This window comes from Tetrahymena thermophila, assembly GCF_000189635.1.
Source record: "Tetrahymena thermophila SB210 genomic scaffold scf_8254667, whole genome shotgun sequence".
Taxonomy (NCBI): domain Eukaryota; phylum Ciliophora; class Oligohymenophorea; order Hymenostomatida; family Tetrahymenidae; genus Tetrahymena; species Tetrahymena thermophila.
The window spans coordinates 777,023-800,226 of record NW_002476434.1 but is presented as its reverse complement, the minus strand read 5'-3'; the positions used below and the strand labels follow the sequence as shown (position 1 = coordinate 800,226).

The window sequence follows — 23,204 nt, the reverse complement described above, 5'->3', positions numbered from 1 at the left end:
TCTTTTAAATTACACAATTTATAATCAATTAAAAGCGATTGATTGCCTCAATTGATTATAAAGTTATGCATTCATTATTTTAATAAATTTCAAGATTAAAATGAAAGAATAAAAATAATTAAATATTATAAATCATTCTATTAATTAAAGAATAGTGAGGATATCATTTTATTTTAAAATAAAATAGTTTTATCAAAATTTAAAAATAATTAAATTTTAGGAATAGAACCAATAAACTAAAATTTATAAATCAAATATCTAATAGAATTCAAGTTATTTAATTAATTTAAAACAAAAATAAAAGGATTTTTTTTAAACTATTGATTTATGTTAAAAGAAGTATGTAAAATTTTTATAATAATTTAAATTGATAGCTTGTTGAAGCTTAATAATAGTTTTATTCTTATACAACTTAGATAAATAAATTAACCTCTACTTCATTTAATAGTTAAGAAGAAAATTATTCTCTAAATTCTTAGTAGCTTTCTTATAAAGATATCAAGATTAAAATGAATGAATCAAATCAATTAAATATTAAAAATTATTTTTTAATTAAAACAATAATCAAGATATCAATTTATTTCTGAATAGAAAATAAAATGAAGTAGTTTTATCAAAATTAGTTAAACAAAAATAATTAAATTTAAACAATAAAACTTAAAAACTAAAATGTAAATAAAAAATATCAAATAGAATTCAATTTATTTGTTACAAATAAAACAAAAATAATAAATGTATTTTATTTAAAATTGTATTTACTAGTTTCTTTAAATGATTCTCTTTATTTTTATTTTATGAATTATTGGATTTCTATCTATTTTTAGTTAAAAACTAATTAATTTTATTTTATCTTCTTAGCAATTTATTTTATTTATTTTTTCATCTTTTTTTAATAGCTATTTTTTTAATTTTATTTCACATAAAAACTGTTTTTCCTAATCTATATAAAACAAAATTAAAATCAAGATTTAATTAATTTATTTTTTTATAAAAGTACAAAATATTTTTAAAAATATTTAATTGATAGCTATTTGAAGCTAAAAATTTTTTTGTTTTGAAATAACTTAGTTAAATAAATTTACTCTTTTAAATTTATAGATTAAGAAACTTGTAAATTTGAAAATAAACAAAAATTATGTTTTTGAAAAATAAAATATAAATTGTATTTAACAGATAATATAATTAAAAAAATTTGATTATTAGAGTTAAGATTTATATTAGATATCAGGTTTTTTATTCAATTAGATTTTATATTTTATTGATTCAATAAAATATTTAAGAATTTAACACTTATTCACTTATTTCAATTTATTTTATGAAGAGATCCTCTTTTTTTGAAATTCATTTATTGGTAACTTATATTTTATTGTTTATTTTCTTTTGGGTTTATTTATTTGTTTTTTTATACAAAATTTGAAGAATTGCTATTCTGCTTGCTTAACACTTAAGAGCTTCCATATTAAGACTTTGAAAATATTGATAGCTTATCTTTTGAGCTTGGGTTTTCATATCTTGCTATTGGACTTTTACTTTTATTTGAAAAATTAGAGTCATTACTTATTGTTAGCTGCTATTAGTCAAGATGAGAATTTGAAGAAAATTTAGAAGGACTGTGACTGTCATTCGAATACTTTTAACTAAGCAGATTAGGCTTAAATGTACATCCATCTAGCTCCTTTTTACTTTTTTATTCTTTCTTTTGGTTTAATTTTTTTTCTCTACTTTGCAGCCATTTCATATTTCTTGAAGAGATATCATCCACTACATTTTAGGTGGCAGATAAAAAACTTATTTTTTTTTCTTCCTCTTCTAAATTTTTTAGTAATTGCTCTTGAAGTTAAAATTATAGCAGCTAGAGTTTCTCACTTTTTAAGCTTGCTTCTCTTATTAATTTATACTAAGGAGATTGAATTTCTAAAATATCGTATTTTTAATTTTCAATATCAAATACTTCATTATCAAAGACTTGATTGCTTATCAAATCTTATTAATTACAAATTTTAAGAAATTGTTTGTTCTATTAACTTAAGGCTTCTTTAGGTTTTGATATTTTTTATTGCTGATTGCATGCTTCCTCTGTAGTTGGATATTTTATTTCTTAATTAATCTATTAAGCATTCTGTTGATTGCCCTCTAATATTTTATTTATCTACTTCTATAAGTTAGCATGTAATCTATTACTCGTATGAGGTTTTTAGTTTTATTGGTTTTATGGTGAATCTGATCTTTGCTGGATATAAAGAGGAATTGTTGCTTAAAATTAATCGTTACTACAAATATTGATTGATCTACTTGCATTTATTTGGCTTAAATCATATGGTTCTTCTTATTAAAGAGCTTAAATATCTTTTTATGACGATCTCTCAAATTACCAATTAATATTTTTATTGATAAAATCTTCTGGCTCATCAAATTCTTTTGTTTTTAACTCGTTATTATTAAAAGCGTTTTTTGTTTAAGTTGAATTAGTTTGTTAAATCATTTATTTAATATAACTATGAGAAGCAGAACATTACATAACATTATCTAATTACCCATCAGCTGCACCTTTCCAATTAAAATTATTCTCATTTTCTTACCACTTTGGGCTGCTTTGCACATTTTCAATATTCAAGTTAGTGAAAGATATTTTGGGGTCATTAACAAATAGAGATGTATGTTGATTGTTGTTTAAGTTGTTTAGATTAGAAATGCTCTAATTTATTTCAATTTAATTTGTATCGTGATTTAAATTATATTCTGCGTATCTATTGTTATCATTTTATGAAGGGCAGCCATAAATAGTATACGAACTATAGTTATTTTATATTGGCTAAATGTTTTTATTACTTTAAATAAATTAGCTAGTATTGAATTAGTTAGGTTAAGCTTGTTGCAGATTGGCAGAAATGTTTCCCTTGCTTTCAACTTGTGAATTCCATTAGTTTTCACTTACAATATAATTAAATTAAGATAAATTTTTATTTTCCTCTTCTTGTGCTGTAAGGTTAGATACTGTCATACAAGTTCTAAGTTCATTAATCTTTAAGTTCATATCATGTTGGTTAATTGGAAATACTTATTCTCTGTAATTCAAAGATGGATTTTAGAAAGTGCTATTTGTAGTAGTAGACTATTGCAACTTGCTATTACTATTTATATTTTCATTTTCTTAAATATCTCTATTTGATGATTATTTAGTGTCTTCAATAGTGATGGATTTTTACTTAGAAAAAGATGGAGAATTTTTATTATTGTTATTGCTATATATATTAGGGTAATTTTCATAATCATTTGTATTGGTAGTATTATTAACTTATATTTTTTGTCTATTAGAATTATTATGAATAGTATTACTGCTATTATTATTTGAAATATTATTACTGGTGTAGTTAATAAATTTACTGGAATTATTATTAATGAGTTTACTGCTATTTGATCTGCTGTAAGTAATATTGTCATTTTTTTAATTTTCTTACTATTTTACATTCAGTTTTCTCGTATTCAACTAGTCTTTTTTCTATTGAGAGCATTTTTTTAGAAAATCCTCTCTTGCCTGCATAAGCTAGATAGTTGATTTTTATTTTTTTTGATCTTAATATGAAGGTGATTGAGATTTTTATTTTTATATTTATTGCTTTTTATCATTCGTTTATAATTATTTCTCAGTTTACTTGCCTTGATCCTTAATTTTCTACATTAGAATATTAGGAAGACAAGGTTTATATTGCTGAGTTTCATTTAAATCAACCTAATTTTTAGCCTTCTTCACCAGATCAGAATATATCACTTTTTGCTTTTAGTTTTACATTTAATTTTTTGTGGTTTTTTCAGGGACTAGCTTATTTTTAATGTTACTTTTTGTTGGATTGCTATTGAAGGATTTAGCTGATTATGAATTTTTTAGATTTTTTACAGTTTAAGACATCTAATCTTCTTCAGTTAATTAAAATCGGATTTGTTTTTTATTTTCATCCATATCTTTAGGAGTATTGTAATTATTTTGACTTGCATCGCATGCCTCAATATTGCTTATATCATTTAAATTTTCATCTAAAATATTTAAGTTGATTTACAAGTCTTTCTATAGCGCTTTGATTTTTGTTATTTGTTTTTTATCTTTAGCTTCAATTTTATGCTTAAGCAGCTTTTTGTATTGCTCTAATATATTTTATTTCATTTCTAATTCTTTTTGCTCACATTCTATTTCTACCATTTTAACATAAATTTCAGATATTTCTTCAGAGTTCTACTTTTTTTATGGAGAAGTTGATCTTGTTTATTATTCAGTCTTACTACGAGAATGCGAGGATCTTTCCTTTTAAACAGATAAAATGCTGTTACTTCTTTTTTACATTGGAATTGCAAAATAGTTGTCATTTTATTTTTCTGATTATTTAAATTTACTAATATCTCCTAAATAACAGTTTAAATGCTATTGAAGCTATTTTATATGAAGGAACGAATCATTTGAATTTTTACTATTCACGTCATTAATCTACTTAGGAGATTTAGAATTTTCCAATTATACTCTTTACTATTTTTGATTCTAAAATTAATTACAGTTTCTAGGGGGAGAATTAAATGTTTAAATATATTGTTTGTTGATATTTTATGTATAATTTTCTTTAAAAACTTGCTGCTTATAATCTAAATCTTCTTTCCCAATTTTAGAATTTTAGCTATTTTACTTTTTCAGTTGATTTTATTAAGTGGGTTTAATATTACTATCATATTTCAAAGGACTCTACCGAGATAACCTATTTTATGATTTTAATTATGAATATTATGCAAAAATATATTATTGATTTATTTACCTATGAAAAACATTCTTTTAATCAGCATATTGAAGTTACTTAAATATTTTATTTTAGTTGAGGTTTTAATGCTATTCGTATTTGGATTCTTAATTTATTTTAGTGTTTTTAGCTTCATTCACATAATTTTAATATTATTTGGTATGATGTTTTAGGTTAGGGTTAGAAGTATTTAATTGGTTATTACTATGATTGTTGCTTTTTGAGTTTGCATAGCCTCTTTTAGAATCAATAGTCTTTTATGAATTTTATTTATTGCTATTCAAACTCCCTGAGCTTCTATTACTCTTTTTTTAAAAAAATGGATAAATTATTATAAAATTGTAAATATGTGTTTGTTGAATTTATTGATGCTACTTGGATTTATATTAAATTTAAAGTATCACATTTTTAATATATTTTTTACCATAAAGATATTCACTGAAATTAAACAAAAAAAATTCAATAAATAGCTATAATAGCTACTATTCATTCAAATCCTTCTTTTGCTTTATGTTAATTTAAACAAGTAGAAGAATTCATTGAAAATAAAATTATATAAAAAGCAATTTCTACCTTTTCATAAAATGATCTGAATGAGCTGTCAACATGCTTAGGACTAGCTTTATATTTATTTAAAATTGAGTCTAGTTCTTTAGCATTTGAAGATATCTTATTTGATTGGATTCTTTCATCTGTGTGCTTTTTTTGATAAAGTAATTTTTGAATAAATATATTGTGTAATTATTAAACTCAATATAGTAATTTGAATGAATTTCGCTATAAAAATCAAAATAAAAACACTCACCTTAACAAAAATGACTTTATTCTGATTTTTGTCAAACGATTTGTTCAAAGCTATATGGAATAATTGACAAAGTAAATATTTTTAAGACATTTTGATATTGTTGTTATAAAAATATATTTTACTTTGATCTTCGTGAATGTAGCTCTAATCATAAAATCTATTATTGAACTCTTCTCTTGAAGCCACTTCCTTCATTTTAATTAGAAGGTAAATAATTTTAAAAGATAAAAAAAACATTTTAATTAATTTACCATAATTAATTTTTTGTCTTTATAAAGAAATTTTAAACTTTGAAGTTTCTTCTAATTATTCAATACCTCTACCTACTTCTTGTTCTTCTATTTGTTATTTATTATTACCTTTGTTATTTGATTTCAGTTTTTATTATTAATTACATAATCTCTTTTCAAACTGAACAGAATTTATATTTTTATGAACTGACCACTTTTTAGTTAATTAATTAAGCAAAACTAAATAAATTATAAGAAAACTTAATATTATCGATGCTTGCTTATTAAATTTAACAAATTTTTGTAATACTCAATTAAAATTTATGATTGATATTCATTCTGGATAATAAGATTTTAAGATCTTAAAGTAAAAACTAATTTTTAAAAATACATTAAATTTTACCTCAAAAAAGCTCTTGAAAATAATCAAAGCAGATTGATAGATATATTGAATGATTGATTGATAGATAGATAGAAAGATTTATTATAATTTGCATTTAATTTTCTTTATTTTTTTTTAAATGGAAATTGATATTATAAAAAATATTGCTGTTAAGATAAAAACTTTTTACAAATACTAAAACATTCTCTGTAAATATTACTTACTTAAACTTTACTTAAAAGCAAATATTTATAAAATAAAATAAATATTAAAGCAAATCAGATTTAAGTACTTCATTATTTCCTTATTAAAATTTAAAACAAATAATTTTTAACTATTACGTAGGACTATTCTTCCAGTATTTTATTAATTTATTGTGATTGGAGCTATAATCTTCAGTAAATTTTTATTATAAAAATCCAAAAAAGCATTTTTAACTTTTTAAAATCTAGTCTTTAACAAAAAATATTGTTTAAAGGGTTTTATTTTCTTGTTAAATATGATTTTTACACTATTTTATAAAAATAAGCAAATAATAGAATCGTATTAAGAGAAAATATTAAAATTTTTAAGTATATAATAATGCTTTAAAATGCTCTTAACATTCAAAAATAAAAAGATTTTATTTCATTTAAAAAAATTTTTTCTCAAAATATTAATTTTGATATTTAAATAATAAAAATTGTAAGAATAATTTTAATATATTCCTATTTATTATTTTTATTTCAAATAATAACAAATCTAAATAATGTCTTAAAATCAATTATTTTTATTATTTAATATTTTATGTATTTTTCTAAAATTTTAAAACTAAATATTTATTTATATCAAAAATAACCTTTATTAAAAAAAATGTTTATTGAAAATTTTATCAGCTTTTATAATAAAAATTATAGACCTACTTAATTGGCAATAATAGATACCTCACAATTTAAATAAGAAAAACTAATTTGTTTAAAATAAAATCTTTCAATGTCTTTCACAAATAAATTTGACATTATATTTAACTCGTTTAATTTAATTTTATAAAATTCTGTTAAAATTTTTAGAATATTCTACATATTTTCTTTTTTAATCTAGAATTTATGCTTATTGATGTTTATTATTTTTTTTTATCTTAATTTTAATATGTTTCATCTTTATAAGTGAAATTAAAGTTAATAATAAAGTAAAGAAAAAACTAAATATAATAGATAAATATATAAAAATATAGCATTGTTAAAAAAATCTAATAAATTTGTATGTTATTAGCTGAGCTTAACATTAAATATTTTATGTTTTATATTTTTAGTGTTATAATACAAATTATTTTCTTTTATTACAATGAATTAATCTAATTTTATGGATTAATAAAATTTAATAAAATAAAAATTCTTTTTTGATGTAGAAGAGAAATTTAGGTTTTACGAAATTCGATAACACTAAAATAATTAATTAATAAGGAAATAGTCAGCTACCATCAATAATTTTTTTAACAAATTTTTCTGTTGGAAGAATAAATTAATTAATAAGAAATAGTGCTTTAATATAGTATTAATTAGTTTTTGATATTTCTAATCATTTTAACTAGCAATAAAGATTCAATATCTTAATAAAATTATTAAAAAATTAAATTTTAACAAAAAAGTCGATTAATTTTTTAGTTTTAAAAGTAGATTTATTAAACAGATCAAAAATAGCACAAGCATTCAAAAATTTATACAAGATTTATTAACCTTAGTTAGAGTTAGCAAAAGAGATGTTGAATTGCCAATTATCAAAAATAAAAAACTTAAAAGAACTGAAGTGTTTGATTCCTGGACATTATTAGCAAGTAAAGAACATAGTCTGTCTTGACAAAGATTGTGAAAATAAAGGATTAATTTGCATTTATTGTTTGTAGAATTTGCACTGTAATCATAAGTTTATGGGGATAGAATAGTACATCAATGAAATCATGAAATTCCGTCAATAAGAATATCAATATTCCCACCATATAGAATGTTTGAGAAAATAGTTAAATAAAAGGTATTAATCTCTCTAGCTCAAGATAACAGATTTAGCTTCCAATTTAGAAATTTTAACTCATTAAATAAAACAAAAATATGAAAAAGACTTAGATAACATTTATAATATGAGTGAAATTCTTAGGCAATAGCAAGAAGATTTTATTACTATGCAAGATAATGAAGATGCTCTCTCTTGTGAAACTCTTACAAAATTTATTGATATATCCTTTAAGTTTATAAATTATACATACGATGATAATGAACTAATTAAAATTAACAACTATTAAAAAGGATTAAGCGAATTAGATATATATGAAAATAGGTTGGACTCAATTGAATAAACTATTTCTGAAAGCTTAAAGGAAGTTTAAATGCATTAAAGTTATTTGTTATAAGAAGATTTAAAAAAAATAGAGAATTTAGATATCTCTCCTTCTACCTACCATAAGAAAATACAATAAGCTCATATACATATCATATCAAGCATGGTGCTCATAAATCATAATTATTTATATACAGCTTCGCATGATGGATATATAAAAATGTGGAACACTTAAAATTTATCATGTATGAAAGTGCTTAAGTCTTCTTATTCTAAAATATGGTTAGCTTTAGTATATTTATAAGGTTTAAATTGCCTTCTTGGGCTAACTAACGATAATACTTTGAATTTGATAAATCCAAGTAAATTTTAATTATTTTAATAGCAAAATTTTTATATGAAGCTATTCGAAAATAATAAAAATTTTAATATAAAAATAGCAACTCTGAAAGTAACAAAAAGAATTTAGATACCTTCTTCATATTCTAGTTGTCCTCTTATAGTTTAGGTACCAGGCTGCAACAATTAAGTTGCTGTAGCATCAGGAAGCAAAGTATTTATTATAGATTTAATTACTTCATCAGTAGTTCATGCAACAGATACAAATGGATATTATGTTTATTCTTTTGATATTTGGACGTAAAAATTTATTTGATGTAAATGTTAATAAAAAGTTAATTTAATTTTTGATAATAGAGATGGTAATTACAAATATATTATTTATGGAGATAAAGCTGGAAAACTATACTCAAATGAAATAAAAACTAAGACAGAAATGCCTCCAATAGATAAAGCCCATGAAGAAAAAGTTGTTGATGTAAAAGTCCTAAAAGATTCAAATTATGTTATAACAGCATCAACAGGTAAAAAAAATATTAAAATTTATCAGTTTTTAAAGCAAACAATAAATAAATTATTTAACAATTTAAAAGATAAAAGAATCAAAGTTTGGAAGATGCCAGTTATGTAGTATGTTGGCACTTGGGAAGTGAAAGGTTTTGTGGATGCAATAGTTTCAATATAAAATATGCTAGTAGTAAAATAAAGAGATGTTGATAAATTATTTTTAATTTATAAAGACTAAAAGGGTTCATGTAAACTTAGACCTTTTGTAAGTATAAATACAGATACTGTAGGAGTTTTTTAAATAAATGAATTAAATAGATCTGTAGTTAGCTCTATATTTGTTAATGGTTTAGAGAATTTGCCTTACAGCGATATAGTCATTGATTTCTATTGAAAAAAATAATAAAATTAAAAAAATCAATTAAAATTTCAATAATAAAGTCTAGATTCTTTAAATGATCGATCAACTTCTTTAAAAAAATTAATGCGATTGCTTGAGAATTTACAATAAGCTTTTAATTTATTTAAATTGTATTTTGAATTTCAAAAATAGCTTTTTGAAAGTAGAATGTCGAGATTATTAATACTTTTATAATATTATTCTCATATTTGCGATAATTTGAGCAAAATATTTGTTTATATTTAATATTTCATAGTTTCCTTTATATTCTAAAGTTGTTTTTCAATCAGATAAATAGCTTGTTAGGGTTTAAATTATTTCAAATAAAACTTAACAGCTATTTTTAAAAATTTATTTTTAAGTATTTTAAAGATTAAAAAATTATTAAAAATATGTCAAACCAATTTTTAAGTAAATTGTTGGGCATTTCTTATAGAAACTTATTTTACCATAAACTTAAAATAGAAATGAAAGATTTAAGAAATAGAAGTAATTCCTTTATAAGATTAGGCATTTAAAATGTGGTGAATATCAATAGTATTTAAGAATTATAAACGATATAAATAAGTATTTATCATGAATTTAATAATATTTCAGAAAAATTGATTATAAATATATATGTATTTGTACTCATAATTATCATTAAATACTTCGTATTTGGTTGGATTTTTATTTATTTTTTTTAAAGCCCTTTTTACTTTTTGTATTGTATTGCCACCAATCAAGTATATCAAAATTAAGACAAATAAAAGAATCAAATTTCTAATTTGATTATAAATAAAAGATAACAAAACATTAATTATAAATGAAGTAGCAGTTAATAGAATTAGAAGATTAGAAGTAATCTAGTTTATATGTAAAAAAATAAAAACAAGATAATGTAGTAATAGATATAGAAAAATTGTAAAAAAAGCAAAAACAAATTGAATTTTCATTAGATAGTTCTAAAAATGGCTTGAACCAACTAGACTCTGATAATTAACAGAATACTATGCTATAAACACAAAAAAATATTGATTCGAAAAAAAAAATGTCCTCAAATAGCAATGACAGCTAAATTAATTAGCCTGGAAAAAAAAGCTGGGATAGGCTTAAACTGAAAATAGTTTGCATTATTCTTTTCTTTCTTCTTTCTGGTATTGTTTTCACAGGTGTTATGAATTATTTTTTAGCTATTTTACTTTCTGATCACATAAGCGAAACAACTACAGAAGAAATTGGTAAGGTGCAGATTGATTTTACTAGAGCTATGGGCTTACATTATGGTAATGCATATATTAATCTCATATAATAAGAAACTGATAAAAGTCAAAAAGTATATAAGCAGCTTTTAAGTATTTTTAACTAAAAAAATACGAACCCAAATGCAGACTTTACAAAGATTGCTGTCCATCTAGCATTATTTAATCCTTCAGCAATGAAAGATCCATAGTCAAACGTATATAGTAGCCTATTAAAATACGATTTAGGATAGATAATATGGATTTATCCCTATTAACCTACTTTAACCACAATCTTGCCAGGGTTTGACTCTTATATTTATTAAATTACATTGGGACTGTTTGGTATGTTAAGAGCTGTAAAAACTGATGTTGACTTATATAATATTAACATAGTTCTTTTTGAGGGTCCAAACTAATTATTATTTTCATTTCCTGCATAAGCTGATAATCCAAGTTCACCATTAACACAAAATGCGCTTCTAGCTAATGGCGCTACTAAATAAATCTATTAATTGAATTAATCTAGATTTTTTTTTACTTATCAGGTATAAACATTTTTGACCAAAGAAGTTATTATCGTAACTGACTGTATTGCTCTGATATGTGGAGAACTTTAAATTAACTATCAAGAATATTGTATTACTAATCCTAGTGATCCTAGATGCTCTCAATATAATCCTAGTGATTTTTGTGGTTCAGTGTGTACTAATTACATAAAGTTTACATTAAGTTTCTTACAATCACTTTAAGGAAAAGGAATAGATCATGTATATGTCACATAAGTTAGCTAAATAAATACTCCTACAGAGCTTTACAAACCTTTAGTGTATTTGGATTTTTAAACTATGTCAGTGAAATAAAATTTTTGGAAAACAGAATTTAATGTTCCTTGGTATGACTAATCTGCAGATGCATAAAATTTCTATAATCAATTCAATAAGTTTTACTCAGATTATACCAACGACTATTTAGCTACAAGCAGTTACTAGAATGGGAATGACTAATATTAAATATCTATTTTTTCAATTAAACAAAAATTAAATTCAGCTATTTCAACAAATCAAGGTAAATAAATATTTTTTTTTATGAAAATAAATTGTTAAAAAATATTTTATTCTATTGCAAAGTTAAATTTCAAAAATATTCATCAAATTTTAAGGATTCCTTAAAGATTTTTAGAAAAATAAAAGGAAAAATAGAATTAAATTGTTTAAATTTAATTAAAAAAGTTTTAAAAATAGTTTTATTCATTTTTTATTATTTTAAAACACTTGTTTAATTAATTAAAGAAGTAAAAAAATTTATTAGATTTGATTAATATTAATTATTTTATTTTTAATTTTAGGGAATATAGCATTTACTGCAATAACTAAAATTCCTCAAAGCTCTTCAATATTTTAATCTACTATTACAGACATTAAATAAAGCATGTCTTAGTTGCTTATTATTGGAATAGTTGTGTTAATAATTCTCTGTGTTTTTATAATTTATTACATATATCAATACTCTGATCACGTTACTTAGCCTATTAATTTGTTGAAAGATAAAGTAAAGGAAATAGCTAATCGCTCGTTGTATGTGAACGTCCGAAACGATACTGATAGTAAATTGAAATTTTATTAAATTCTTTTTTGAATCTTAATGTTTAAAACAAACAGAGCACTGGTAAGAAATAGATTAACTATACAAGAACTTTGATTTTTTAAATTAAATAATTGTATATGGCGATGATAAATACTATGATGGACTTACTGCGGAAACTCTAATTAAATATTCAAATGCTTTCCTTATGTTTGAGAAGCTAGATAATAGAAAAGGTATGGGTATAGTACTTAATAATATGGGTAATATCAATATGAAACTAGGTAGAATAGAAGAAGCTATCAGCTCTTACAAGCAAGCATTTTAATTAGCAGAGAGAGATCTTATGGAATTATTATTAGTAGAGAATATATTTTCATTCTACAAGGTTAGACCCTTCAATGGTTATGAATCTCTAAAACCATACGACTATACTTATAACTACCATTTTTATAATTAATTTAAGAGTCGTAAGGAAAGCAAGGATCCTATTCTTGTTTGCACTGCGAATAAACACTTATATGAACAAGTTATTGCAAATAGATCTTATTAGCTGGCTAGTGCATATTTGCAAGGGTACTACATCAGCACAAACTAATAAACTAAACAAGAGTATCTTAGCAACTGCATAGATTAGTAAATTTTCCTAAATTTTACTTCGTTATATTAATTTTATTTAAAATAAATAGTTTGAGACTAACCGAGAGACTTGATGGCAAAGATAAAAGTCGTTATATATTTAATATTCTGAAAATCGTTCAAGCGCATATTGAGAAAGCTATTTATTACCTTTAGCAAAATGACAAAAACAATTAATTTATTATGCTTAAGGAAGCATTTAAGAAGCTATACCTTGCTGAAAATAGTCTTACGAATTATAGATAAAAGTATGAATTGTTTAATGAAAATTTCAAGAATGATATTCCACCAGAAATTGTTGAGTAACACTTAAAGCTGCAATCTGGGCTATTCTTCAAATAAATATTCTACTATAAAAAATCCCTTGAATCTTTTAATGAATGCCTGAGAATTGGAAGAACCTATGATCCAGCTGTAAGAGAATAGTGTCTAAAAAATATCAAAGAGATACTAGAATAAGAAAATTTAATAGATTAGGCTCCTGGATTGTTAAAACTAATTAAAAATAATTTTGAAAAAAAGTGGAAAGATATTGTAATTATCGCAGATTTTTCTTATAGTATGAGACACAAAGTAATAGGTAGTGAAGAAAACGAATTGGATGCTGATGACACTGATGAAGATGAAAGTGGCAAAACAGAAAATAAGGAAAAAATTGGATCAAATAAAAATTAGCGTTAAGCTAGGTCTTAAAAATATATTGCTGTCAAGAAATTTTTACAAATTTTTGATAACTATGTGTAAAACGATGATAGAGTAGCATTTATTAAGTTTAATGAAAATGTGGATGTGATATTTGAGTTAAATGAAAAAGAAAATAACACTATTTTCTTAAGAAATTCAATTAAAAGCTTTTTAAAAATTTGTCCAGAAGGAGAGTCTGCAGTAAGATAAGCTATTTACACAGCAATAAAACTGTTCTAAAAAGCTGTACCTAAGGACCACTCAAAATGGATTGTTATATTCACGGATGGTGGTGATAGCTGTTCTAAAATTTCAGAACCAGAATTAATGTAAATGCTGAGTTAATCTGATGTGAATATAATGATAATTGGTTGTGGTTTAGACAAATATGCGACCAAGATTTTCAGATAATATTGTGAAAAAACAAAGAACGGAATATTCATAAAAACTAATAACAAAAAAGAAGAAATTGATATTGCATTTTAAGCTATTACAAATAAAATTTATGGTAACTCTGATCTTAATTATAATGTAGAAGCTTTTAATGCACAGTCTTGAGATAAAAAGTGAGTTAATTGACTAAAATTAGAAGTATGTATTAAACCTTTTGTACAATATTATATATTTAATAAATTTTAAAAACTATTATAAAATAAAGTTTATATGTAAATTTACTGAATAATAATTATTTAGAGTTAGCAATTATTTTACAACTTTCATATTAAGAAATCTTAATAAAAAAATTATTAAACTTATTTATGTGATCTTAAAGTCTTAATTTTTCCAAAATAAATAAATTTTTTGAATTATTTATTTTTTTATTAAAATTCTAAATTAATTAGTTATTAAATTATAAATTAATAAAAAATATTTTTATAAGAATTATTGAAATTAAAATTAAAAATAATAAGAGAATTTAAAATTAACATTTAATTAAAATTTCAAAAGATTTTTAGTATAAATCAAATTATAAAGTTAAATTGAATATTTTCTAAGCTTTCTATAAATAGTAGAGAACTAAGTTGATATAAAATTTTGCCTTGGATTATTTTGTGGATATTTCAAAAATTGTTGGATAAATCAGCTAGCTAATCATGATGGATTGGAATTTTTTTAATTTTAAATTAAAAATTAAACTTTCAATTTTGAATGATATTCTAATTTAAAGCTTTTATTTATAAAAATAAATCAGAGATAATTTTTTGATAATTGATATTTTAAAACAGTAAGTAATACATAAAATAGTTGTATAGAAGGATTATAATTTATAAATGTATAGTTAGTTAATTGGAATTTTTTAAACATAATATTAGTTTTAATTAATTAATTTTTTTTTAATATAATCTCATTCTTTTAGCTTTCTTCATATTTACAGTCAATAAATATCACTTTGTTTCTTTAGAGTTTTCTTAAGAATTATTTTAATTTTCCTTTTCTTCCATTTTTTTCTTGCAAATATTAGCTATTTATTAGTCCATAAACTAAAAAATATTATTAAATTGATAACATTATTAGAACTAATTAATATTTTAAATTTACATCAAAAGCTGAGTTTACACTTTCAGATTTTGATAGCTAGTAGCTGTTTGATGGTATTTGTGAAAGCTACTCTAAACTTTTTTAGCTTTATAAATTACTATTAAGCCTTTTGAGTTAATTGAACTTAGCTTTAATTATTTTTCTTGCCTTTTTTTATCCCGTCTCATCATAGTATTTAAGTGTTTCATCAATGAGTTTTTTATTTTTCTTACACTCCCTATTATATTTTTACTTAATTATTCTTTGTTTTTTTAAGGATGACTTCTTAAAAATAATTAATTACTCTAACTTATTTCATAGTCTTAGTTTTCATATAATCACTTATCAATTAAAAATTTAAACCATAAGTCTTCAAGCCCTATTAATTATTTCTTATTCAATATTTAATTTTCATATAATAGTAATTACTTTATAAAACTTTTTAAGTTCGTCTTATTTCCACTATTTGCTATTAAGCTTTGATTTTTTAGGCGAATCCTAATCTTCTGACAGCTTTATTGTTTAATTTTTATTTTCTTTATGCTTTTTCTTTTTTTTCTAAATTTAAATAACAATTTTGAACAAAATATTTATCTGATAAGAATTATGTATTACCAATATATCATTAACAGTTCCTCTTAAAGTATTTTCTTCGTTTTGGATAGGCTCTTCTTTATTATTTAAAATCTGTCTAATTATAAATAGTTGAATTTTTTGATATCTTCTACTTTAAAAATATACTATGAAAGATCCCCATTGATAGCAAGTAAATTATCTTAATTATTTAATTAATCTACACCTAATTCTTTGAGCTTGTCAAAAAATCCCTTTTGCCATTCATCTTATATTTTTAAAATATTTTGCTTATCACTATTTTCCTACATTTCCAAATATCTATCTATCTATGTATGTATTTATTATTAAGAATATTGCAGATTAAAATTATGTATTATCAAAAATTAATGACCTCAAAAATAATAAATTAAATTTTTAATAATATTTACAAAATTTATCAAACAAAAAAACAAACAATATGCCTATCATAATTTTTTTTTTATGTTATCAGACATATAAAGCATTTATTATTAAATTCTAAATATAACTAAAATTATATTTTTTCGAAATTTCTTTTTGTTAAAATTTTTATTAATAGCTCATTAAAACATTTTAAATATTAGATTTACTTAATAACAAATTTTATCTTGATAGCAATTAAATGTGCAAATGTGCCAATAATGTGATAGCTTATGCAAAACTATGGATTATTAAATATATTGATTTTGTAAATTGATCACTTGCAAAACTAAAATAGCTTAAAGAATAATTAAAATAAAAATATTTAAATAAGCAAGTTTATTTTTATATAATTTAAAGAATTAATTAAATTAATTAATTTAATTGTGTATTTTGTTTAAACTGTTTTATAAAAATAAGAAAAAATAATTATTATGATAAATTTTATTAAAAATTGAATTTTTATGATTAATTTGTTATGCAATTAAAAATTAAAAACTAAATATTTTGAAAAAAGTTTTATTATTTATTTAAATAGCTTGATAAATAAATAAATAATTAAACAAGTGAGAAGGAGTTAATTTTAATTGATAGATTAAAAAAAATAATTTTAATAAATAAAATAATAGAATTTCATCTAAATGCTTAAAAAATCATTTAATTAATATTAATTAAATTTAGAATTAAAATTTTTGAAGTATAGATAGATCGTTTAGAGCATTGTTAAACAGCTAAAATAATTTAAAATGCATATAAATAATGAATACAAGTTTATTTAATATAAATAAAGATAGTAAATAATTGAGATTGAAGAAGATATTAAGAAAACGAAGATGAAAAAAACAAAATATTATCTGATCTTAAGATATTATGCATACATTCTTAACAAATAGTATGCAAAAAAATAATGAAAAAATGTAATAAATGAACTGAGATATGTATGTAAATATGTATTTATATTTTGAAAAGATATCCGAAATTTAAAAATAAAAGAATCAATCAAATAAAATAAGAAGAAAAGAAGGTATCTATCTGCCCTTGTTTTTAAATTGATAAATAAAACAAACTATTCTTATTGGAATGTGAAATAAAACAAACACATGATTGATTATATTAATAACATACATGCAAATCTCTTAATTAATTATTAAAAAATATCAAAAAATTAATAGTCAAAGCAATCACACCAATAAATAAATAAGTAGGTGAAGAAAGCAATCAAGCAAACATACATACATATAAAGAACTCAGTTAAGTAGATTCAAAAAAAAGTCAAGTAAGACTAATTCAAGAAATAAAAATTATTCTTAAGATAATCTACACTAAATTCAATAAATAAAAATATAGATTACCATATTTATTACATAAAAACAGCAAATATTTAGCAAGAAAAGAAAATATTCATTACTCAAAATCATTAATTAATTAATTATTTATTTATTTATAGATATTTTTAAGAAAGAAATGTTCAAAACAGTCCAATCAGATATTTAAATGCTCCCCGATCCTTTTGATTACAAGCATGCAGAATCAACAGGAACTTCTATTATGGCTTTAGTTTATGATGGTGGTGTTTTAGTCGGCGCTGACTCACGTACCACTTCAGGATCTTACATTGCCGATAGAGCTTAAGATAAAGTTGATTATTTACATGAACGTATTTACTGTTTAAGAAGTGGTAGCGCAGCTGATACCCAAACTCTTTGCTCATATGTTCGTTATTATTTAGATGTTCACTCAATGGAATTGCAAAGAAGACCCACTGTTAAGACTGCTGCCAAGCTCTTCTCAAACTTGATTTATTAATATTAAGATAATTTAAGTGCTGCAGTTATAGTTGCTGGTATTGATGATAATGAAGGTCCTTCTATCTATGCTTGTTAACCCAGTGGCAGTTGCATTAAGTAATAAGTAGCTATCGGTGGTAGTGGTAGTGGTTTTATTTTCAGTTATGTTGATGCTAACTTTAGACCAAATATGGATCTTGAATCAGCTAAAAAACTTGTAAAAACTGCCCTTGCTCATGCTATGAGTAGAGATGGTTCTTCAGGTGGTATTATTAGACTTGTAAATATCACTAAGGATAATGTTACTCGTGAATTCTTTGATCACAAGGATCTTCCTTACCACTTCACTAACATACATTGAGAATTAAAATTACTATGATTTACGAAGCTTATTGCATATCTTATATCGTTTTTCTATTTTTGTTTATACTTTAGTGAATACTTTAAAAATAGGTTCTTATGAAATAAAATTAATAATAGATAATTAAATAAATAAATAAAAATTAGTTATTAGAATTCTTGAAGAAGATTTAAATTTATTTTAAAACTTAGAATAAAATATTAAATAATAAACATTTAAGCAATCATAATTTTTTGAAGGGTTTATTTCGTAAAGGATTAATCAAATAAAATATCATAGAGTATAAGATTATAAGTTAATTTAACAAAACGATTTATTTGAGATAAATAAAATTTTGATTTAATTAAATCAACAAACACATTTTATTAAAAAATAAATATTTGAAAATATTTTAATTTAAAAAACAATTAAAAACCATTAATTAATTTTTGTTGTTATTATTGAATAATTTTTTTAAGATTCTTTTAATTTTTTAATTAATAAATTTTATAGGCTTATTTAAAAAGTATTTTCATGATGTTGAAGAAAGTTAAATTTAAAACATGATTTTTTAAGTTTAGCAAATTCATAAAATTTTAAATAAAACAATTAAATAAAAATTAAATTTTAAATAAATATTTGATTAGATTTATTTGATACAATTCAATTAAATTTTATGATAAGAAATATCAACTATAAATTAATTAGGTTTTCTTCTTATTAGCTTTGCTCTTAAACATAATTATTAACAAAAACTCACACAATATGTAAAATTTTTTGAAAACTAATTTTTTTTAAATGTGATTTTGTAATTAATAAAATGTCTTCTTATTTTTGATTTTTTACAAATTAATTAATTTGCTTTTTTTGATAAAGAATTTTTAATTTTATGAAAAATTAAAAAAAAAAACTAAGAAAGTGATTTTATTACAAGAATCTATTCAATTTTCTTCTTTTATCAATAATTAATTTATATTTATTATATGTTATGAAAGGTATATTTATGGTTATAAGATATGCTAACTATTTGATATCATTTTAGTTAGTCATTCTTAATTATTATGAAAATAAAACAAAGTTAAAAATAAAAATTGGCATTATAAATAATTATATGTATTTTTTCAAGGAATTTTATATAAAAGCGATTTTGTCATTAATAAATTGTGTTTTTAAAAAATTGATATTCTTTATAAACTAATTAATAATTTTTTTTTGATAAAGAGTTTTTAATTTCATGAAAAAATTGAAAAAATATGAAAGTCAAAAAATTACAATACTCTAAAAATTTATTTACTTCTTTGCTCAATAGTTTATTTATACATACTGCTATTAAAGTTATATTTATTAAAAAAAAAAATTATTTGAAATTTAATTCAGTCATTATTAGTTTTTATGCTTATAAAAAAGTAAATTGAAACCATTAATAATTTATAAGATTCCTAGTTTTTTTGTAAAAATAAATAATGATTATTGATATTAGGAATTAAATGCATTTATCTATTTTATCAAGAGATGGGATAAGAGAAACACTTTTATTATCCTCTTAAAATTAATCAGAGCTATTTTAGCGCTTAGTTTATCTAAGATTATATCAATATGCTAGTTAGAATTTATCAAAAATTAATTAGATTTTATACAATCTCATTAGTTATTTAATTAGAAATGAAAAGATATTAGATTTTTTGTATATTAAATAGGTAGGTAAGTAGATATCTGATTGATATTAAAAAAAATTAAAATAATCAAAAATTACATTCAACCAATAACAGAAAAAATGCCACCTAAAAAAAATTAAAATAAGAGAAGCGGTAAAGATCGTTCTTTATCTCCTTAAACTGCTTCCGATGCAAAATAAGACCCTGTGAAAAAAGTTAAAGATGAAGTTTAAGATTTATAAGCTCCAGTTATTGTTAAAAGTAATCGTTATTAAAATTGATGTAGGAATTAGCAAAACATATTTTATTTTTTTAGGTAAATGTCCTGTTGACATGTAAGTTCCGGGTGCATCATCATACTAAGTATTGTAAATTGGTGACACTGTTTACAGTTTTACACTAAATTAAACTAACTGTGGGGCTAATAATAACAAATTTTATCTTGGATAGATACTCTATAATCCTACTGATTGTAAATTATTAAATAAATGTATGATTTATAGCTAAAAATATTTAAAGAAAAATTTAGGACATTCTATAAATGGGGTAGAGTAGGAACTCCTGGCTAAAACTCTAATATACCATAAAATTCTTTAGAAAAGGCTATTTAAGATTATTAAAAGAAGAAAAATGATAAAATAAAAGGTGGATATACTGAAATCTTTATAAAATATGGTGATGATGATAAAAATGATGAAGAAGAAGAATAAAAGCAACAATAGAGTAAATATTTATAACTTTTTGTGATTGTTTTTGACACACAACAAATACAAGCTATTAACATTTAGCATTAATTCCATCTTACTAATTCATTATTTACTTACTTATTTCTTTACTAAATAGAACTTGAGGATAAGGAAAGAAAATAAAGTAAACTCTCTGAGGCTGTTTAAATTATGATCAATGAAATTTTTGATTCTAAAATGATTTAAAATAGTATTAAAGATATTGGTTTTGATTAAAAAAAGATGCCTTTAGGTAAATTAGCAGAGTAAACAATAAAATAAGCCTATCTTGTTTTGAACGAAGTATAAAAAGCTTAAAGATATTACTTTTTCATTTATTTTTTCATTTAAAAAGCTTATGGAAGCCATCAAAAATAATGAAACTAGTTAGTTTGAAAGACTTTCGAGCTCATTCTACTCATATATTCCTCATGATTTTGGCTTTTAAAAAATGAGCCATTTTATTTTAAGATCTGAGGAATAAGTTAAGTAGAAGTTGGAAATGCTTTAGAACTTAGAAGATCTTAAAATTGCTACTAACTTGTTAAAACTTACAGATACTGAGGAAGCTATTATAGATGAAAATTATAAAAAACTAAAGTCTAATATTGAAGTTGTTAAAGATGTAAACTTAATTAAATAAACTTTATGTATCATTTTAATTTTTTGATTTAATTAGCAAGATACTAGAAACATGATAATCAATTATATTAATGAGGGTTCAACTTATCGCTAACCTTAAGTGTTAGAAATATACGAAGTAAATAGAGAAGGAGAAGATGAAAGATATACAAAAGATATAGGAAACGATACACTTCTTTGGCATGGGTCTAGAATTTCTAACTTTGTCGGTATTCTTTCTTAGGGACTTCGTATAGCACCTCCAGAAGCTCCAGTTTCAGGTAAGAATAAGTTTATTTTAAAATTATATTTATATTGATAAATAAACAAATAAAAGGATATAACTATGGTAAGGGTATTTATTTAGCAGATATGTTTGATAAATCAAGATCATATTGCTAAGGAAACAGTCAAGGTGTAAATTACATTATGCTTATTTAGGCTGCTTTAGGTAACCCGAACAGAATAGAAAGAACAGATTACAATGCTAGTAATTTACCTTAAGGAACTAATTCCTGTTGGGGCTGGGGAACATTTGGTCCTGAATAATTTATCACTCATAACGGTGTTAAAGTCCCTCATGGAAAGCCCGTTACGACCTAATCTAAGGTAAAATTAATTATAAATATCTTAAAACCTTTTAAAATGTTTATTTTTTAAAAAAAACCAAGAATTATATGACTCACAATGAATTTATTATTTATAAAGTAGAATAAGCTAAAATTAAATATTTAATTAGATTTAAATGATAAATAACTTAATAAATTTATTATAACTTGCAATAAATCTAAATATTTTGTAGATATTTTATTTTTTTATACTTTGTATTACATTTATTTTTAATATAATTAAAAATATTTTGACAAATATAAAAAACTTTTTTAATTTTGGAATTAATTAATTAATTAATTGTGCTTTTTAATTTTTTTTAATCTTTAATAAAGAAATTAAAATAAATTTTGAAAAAAATCATATTAGATATTTTTTTTGCAATTTATTTATTTATTAGAAATAAAAATCTTAGAAATTAATTATTTTTACATAATATTAATTTATATTTTTTATTAATTTATTTATATTTAATAGATATTTAAAGACATTTATAATAAAAATTAATATAGAAAACTAATAATTAGCTAATTAATTAGACATTTATATTAATCTAAATTTTAATATTTTGCTTTTAATCTTTATATTTAAATAAATATAATTTAGGTAAGTGATGAATGACAGACATAATATTACTATTTTACATAAAAATTTTAGAATGTCTTGGAATATTTTGAATACTCTTTCATTTTTATTTTGAATAGTATATAATCTGAGAAGACTTTATAAAAATTTATTTACTAACTATTAATTTTAGTATTATTTTATACTTAAAATTTTTACATTTAATATTTAATTACAAAAGAAAATTATTCTTTAATTTTATTCAATGTAAATATTTTTATCATTTTTATTGGTTTTGAAGTTTGTTGGCTTATATGAATAAATAGCCTTGAGAGAATGATTTTTGTATTTATTTTTAATTTATGAAAAACTAATTTACAAAATGAAAATAATTAACTCATTATTAAGCAATTCTTTTATTTGAAAAGATGCTCATACAATTATTTTTTTAATAAAAGGAATTTGTAACAGTTTTGATTTCAATTAAAGTAAA

At 21.7% G+C, this 23,204-nt stretch overlaps 6 protein-coding genes across 6 annotated transcripts; 4 read left to right on the top strand and 2 right to left on the bottom strand. All coding sequences in view use genetic code 6, as the record gives it.

Annotated features, from left to right (window-relative positions):
* Window positions 1-1,303: 1,303 nt before the first annotated feature.
* Window positions 1,304-5,837, bottom strand: TTHERM_00030490 (hypothetical protein; the record flags this gene model as incomplete). Its single annotated transcript, XM_971853.2, has 6 exons — window positions 1,304-4,739; window positions 4,797-5,083; window positions 5,352-5,477; window positions 5,584-5,633; window positions 5,706-5,772; window positions 5,835-5,837. The coding sequence occupies 6 exons, from the start codon at window positions 5,835-5,837 to the stop codon at window positions 1,304-1,306; spliced, it is 3,969 nt and encodes a 1,322-aa protein (XP_976946.2).
* Window positions 5,838-7,933: 2,096 nt separating this feature from the next.
* Window positions 7,934-9,745, top strand: TTHERM_00030480 (WD domain, G-beta repeat protein; the record flags this gene model as incomplete). Its single annotated transcript, XM_971852.1, has 4 exons — window positions 7,934-8,867; window positions 8,946-9,144; window positions 9,202-9,368; window positions 9,438-9,745. 4 exons carry the CDS (start codon window positions 7,934-7,936, stop codon window positions 9,743-9,745), a joined length of 1,608 nt encoding a protein of 535 aa, XP_976945.1.
* Window positions 9,746-10,556: 811 nt separating this feature from the next.
* On the top strand, window positions 10,557-14,436 carry TTHERM_00030470 (tetratricopeptide repeat protein; the record flags this gene model as incomplete). Its single annotated transcript, XM_971851.1, has 4 exons — window positions 10,557-12,039; window positions 12,320-12,577; window positions 12,633-13,191; window positions 13,245-14,436. 4 exons carry the CDS (start codon window positions 10,557-10,559, stop codon window positions 14,434-14,436), a joined length of 3,492 nt encoding a protein of 1,163 aa, XP_976944.1.
* Window positions 14,437-15,263: 827 nt separating this feature from the next.
* TTHERM_00030460 (Myb-like DNA-binding domain protein) lies at window positions 15,264-16,364 on the bottom strand (the record flags this gene model as incomplete). Its single annotated transcript, XM_971850.2, has 6 exons — window positions 16,138-16,364; window positions 16,012-16,087; window positions 15,826-15,954; window positions 15,701-15,775; window positions 15,418-15,648; window positions 15,264-15,359 (listed from the first exon to the last, which is right to left on the bottom strand). The coding sequence occupies exons 1-6, from the start codon at window positions 16,278-16,280 to the stop codon at window positions 15,264-15,266; spliced, it is 750 nt and encodes a 249-aa protein (XP_976943.2). The 5' UTR covers window positions 16,281-16,364.
* A 1,510-nt stretch (window positions 16,365-17,874) lies between these two features.
* Window positions 17,875-18,558, top strand: TTHERM_00030440 (proteasome subunit beta type protein; the record flags this gene model as incomplete). Its single annotated transcript, XM_971848.3, has 1 exon — window positions 17,875-18,558. The coding sequence occupies one exon, from the start codon at window positions 17,875-17,877 to the stop codon at window positions 18,556-18,558; it is 684 nt and encodes a 227-aa protein (XP_976941.1).
* Window positions 18,559-20,263: 1,705 nt separating this feature from the next.
* TTHERM_00030430 (poly(ADP-ribose) polymerase family WGR domain protein) lies at window positions 20,264-22,287 on the top strand (the record flags this gene model as incomplete). Its single annotated transcript, XM_971847.2, has 8 exons — window positions 20,264-20,453; window positions 20,509-20,664; window positions 20,712-20,915; window positions 21,036-21,220; window positions 21,273-21,542; window positions 21,597-21,819; window positions 21,876-22,147; window positions 22,210-22,287. The coding sequence occupies exons 1-8, from the start codon at window positions 20,312-20,314 to the stop codon at window positions 22,285-22,287; spliced, it is 1,530 nt and encodes a 509-aa protein (XP_976940.2). The 5' UTR covers window positions 20,264-20,311.
* Between the last annotated feature and the right edge of the window lie 917 nt (window positions 22,288-23,204).